This window comes from Ornithodoros turicata, unplaced genomic scaffold (assembly GCF_037126465.1).
Source record: "Ornithodoros turicata isolate Travis unplaced genomic scaffold, ASM3712646v1 Chromosome37, whole genome shotgun sequence".
NCBI lineage: Eukaryota > Metazoa > Arthropoda > Arachnida > Ixodida > Argasidae > Ornithodoros > Ornithodoros turicata.
In genome coordinates this window covers 296,687-300,196 of record NW_026999367.1, presented here as the reverse complement: position 1 = coordinate 300,196, position 3,510 = coordinate 296,687, and the positions used below count along the sequence as shown (strand labels likewise).

The following is a 3,510-nucleotide window of genomic DNA, read 5'->3' as shown; positions in this document are numbered from 1 at the left end:
AACGTAGTTCAGAGAAATATTAAAAACTTTCTGCATCATAATTGCGAAGGTTTTTGCCCCCCAAACAGTTGGTTTCCATCAGTGTACTTCATTAATTTGTCTAATTAGCTTGTGGAAACCTAAGTTCCCACAACCTCGGGGCGTCAGCCCGTCCGTTCCGTGCGCGAAGGAACAAGCAGCACAACAGAAATTCAAACAGACATACCAGGTTTATTTCACGTTCAGACAGCTTGCACCCAGCAAAAACCGCACAACGAAAAGGGGTCTTATCCAGCGGATCACCGCTTTTATCCCTCTGCGTGGGGTACGCCCCCCTGGAGCACGGCTGCCCCCTATCGCCGTAACCCGTGGCGCTCTCTTATCGCCACACCCCCCCTCCCTTACAGGGTCATGAGGTCGTCCGACAGGTCTAGTACGGCGTCGTCCATGGCTGAAGAGGGGGCAGGCGGCGGAGGAGGGGGAGGCCTGGTCTCCACCAGAAGTTCGGGTCTGAGCCGCCTGAGGGTGGAGAGGGCTGTTGTCACGTCGTTGGCTGTCCGGGCGGCCTCCGTTCGGGCCTGGTGAAGTGGGCCCCGGCGGTGTGTCGGACGGTGCAGTTCGGGGACCAAGCAGAGCGGGCATAGGATCCGCTTCTCCTCCGCAGTGAGGGGCTGTAGGGGATCGGCCGGGTGGCGGTCGGTGAGCGTCAGACCGCGAAACGGAGCCGGAGTCTGTGTGGGGTCGTCCCCCCGGAGGGGCCTTGGCTGGTGAGCCCACCGTGTGCGGGATGCCCAGGAAACCGGCTGTCCGTGGGACACAACTGTCCAAGTGGCCACGGAGTGGTGCTGGGGTGGATCCGGATCCGGGCGGCTTCCGCGGGAACGGGAGCGGGCAGGTGCACGGCGGGCGGGATGCTGCGGACGTCGTTGCATCTGAGAGGAGATGTAAAGGGAAGCGGTGAGAAGGCGGCCTCAAACCGTGGGCGCCTGAGAAGGCGTCCCCCCAAAACAGATAGCGGAAAACTGTGGAACAGAAATCACACTACTAAAGCACTAAATCACAAGCACTATGCTTAGCGATGGAGATAGTGGCAGCTACGTGCGCCGCCTGCGGGGACGCAAGTTGTAGCGGCTGGACGCAGGTCCGGGAACGGGATCCGGGTCCAGGTCTTGGAGGGAGGCAGGTTGCGAATCTGGCTCCTCTCCGTCAGGGTCTCGGAGGTGGTAAGACTTCAGGTCCGAGATGTGAACTGGCCCAGTCTCTTCGCCGGTGTCGCAGCGACGAAGCCTGTAAGTGAGGCCGGAAGAGCACGCACTTACCTCGAAGGGGCCATCCCACCTATCTGCGAGTGAAGCTGCAAAGCCTCGTGACGCATCACTTAGCGGGTGAGTCCGTCGAAGGACGAGGTCACCGACGCTGTAGGTGAGGTTCCGACGTCCACGGTTGTACTGGCGAGCCTGGTCCAACCTTGCGACGTCCAGGTTCTCCCGAGCCGTCCGGGCTGCATCGTCCAGTCGACTCCGGAGGTCCTCAGCAAACCTTGAATAAGGAGGCCGGGTAGCACCATCCCGGAGGCCCAGAGCATTCTCCACAGGAAAAGGGGCCTCTCGTCCCAAGTTCAGGAACGCCGGGGTGAATCCTGTAGACCTATTGACCGTCGTCCGCGTAGCGAACGCCAGCTCAGCCAGGCGAAGATCCCAATCACGGTGGTGCTGGCTAGTAAAAGCAACCAACATCATTTTCAGGTTCCGATTAACACGTTCGGTAATGTTAGCCTGAGGGTGATACGGGGAAGTCTTCTTATGCTGAATGCCTAAGACAGCGCAAGAATCTGAGAACACCTTACTTGTAAAGTAGGTTGCGTTGTCGGTGATCAGCTGTGCGGGAAACCCGAACCGGCAAAAGGTGTCGAGTAGTTTTTCCCACACTCTCTGGGAAGTCAGCGTCCTGAGAGGAAACAGCTCAACCCATTTCGTGAAATGATCAGTAACCACGAACAAATATTGGTTACCTCTAGGACTACGGGGAAATGGTCCCATCACATCACAAGCAACTATCTGCCAGGGTCTATTGCTCTGAACAGGCTGTAAGCGCCCAGGGGGTAAACCACCACGAGGTTTTGCTCTCTGGCATACGGGACAAGTACGAACATACTTTGTTACATCCTGCCTCATTCCTGGCCATGTCGCAACACGACACAACTTTTCGTAAGTTTTCCTGCCGCTGCTGTGACCTGCCAAGGCCGAGTCATGAAAGTAACGTATGAAAGACTTACGCAACTTCCGTGGCACCACGACTCTGAACGGGGATGAGCCGTCGTCCTCATCCGCCTGGGGTATGTATCTGAACAGGATGCCATCCTCGCCCAGCAGATAGGAGTCGTGCCGTCCGTCAGTCGTTCCGGTGTCCGCCGAGTCTTGCTCAGCTATCCACTGCGACACCCGCTGACAAAGGCCGTCCGCTCTCTGAGCGTCTAGGAGCTGCTCTCTGCTCACGACCGTGCCCCAAGACGAAGATACGTCTCGTGCCACCTGTGCTGCTGCCAGAAGTTGAGAAGGCGCCTCGGTGCCTTCCTCTTCCCCCTCCGGTAGAGGCGCGCGGGACAGTGCGTCTGCTACCACGTTCGTTGAGCCACGCCTGTACTCCACGTTGAAGGAGTAGCCTTGTAGCGTCAGGGCCCACCTGGCCAGTCGTCCAGACGGGTTATGGAGCCGCTGCAGCCAAGAAAGTGCCTGGTGGTCAGTCTGGACAGTGAAGGTACTGCCGTCCAGGTAAAGGTCGAACTTCCTGAAAGCGAAGATGATCGCCAAGCACTCCTTTTCCGTCACGGAGTAGTTCCGTTCTGCCGGATTCAGCGTGCGACTTGCAAAAGCCACTGGACAAAGAATAGCGTCATGCTCCTGCAAGAGAACTGCGCCAACACCATAATCGCTTGCATCTGTTTGCACAACAAATGGTCTGTTAAGGTCGGGCAGATGAAGCCTAGCCGTATCAGCGATTGCTTGTGATAGAGCTCGAAATGATCGTTCCTGCTCTTCTCCCCAATTCCAGCGCGTGTCCTTGCGCAACAACTGGTTAAGCGGCCCGGCTGGCTCAGTCGGTAGAGCACGAGACTCTTAATCTCGGGGTCGTGGGTTCAAGCCCGACGTTGGGCGCCAGTTGTGGAAACCTAAGTTCCCACAACCTCGGGGCGTCAGCCCGTCCGTTCCGTGCGCGAAGGAACAAGCAGCACAACAGAAATTCAAACAGACATACCAGGTTTATTTCACGTTCAGACAGCTTGCACCCAGCAAAAACCGCACAACGAAAAGGGGTCTTATCCAGCGGATCACCGCTTTTATCCCTCTGCGTGGGGTACGCCCCCCTGGAGCACGGCTGCCCCCTATCGCCGTAACCCGTGGCGCTCTCTTATCGCCACAAGCTGAACCGAACTAAAAAAATTCCCAAGGAAAGGTAACGTTTTTTACAACACCCCATCTCAGCCACAATTGCAGGATCTTTCACGATCTTTCCACAAAAAATTGAAATGAG

The 3,510-nt window shown here is 57.0% G+C and overlaps 1 protein-coding gene across 1 annotated transcript; it reads right to left on the bottom strand.

Annotated features, from left to right (window-relative positions):
* Positions 1 to 242: 242 nt before the first annotated feature.
* LOC135373988 (uncharacterized) lies at positions 243 to 3,270 on the bottom strand. Its single transcript, XM_064607006.1, has 2 exons — positions 3,235 to 3,270; positions 243 to 911 (listed from the first exon to the last, which is right to left on the bottom strand). Exon 2 carries the CDS (start codon positions 909 to 911, stop codon positions 381 to 383), a length of 531 nt encoding a protein of 176 aa, XP_064463076.1. The 5' UTR covers positions 3,235 to 3,270; the 3' UTR covers positions 243 to 380.
* Between the last annotated feature and the right edge of the window lie 240 nt (positions 3,271 to 3,510).

What these genes read in the sequence shown, in the direction of transcription:
- LOC135373988 (XM_064607006.1), bottom strand. Translation starts at nt 911, where the DNA reads ATGCAACGACGTCCGCAGCATCCCGCCCGCCGTGCACCTGCCCGCTCC.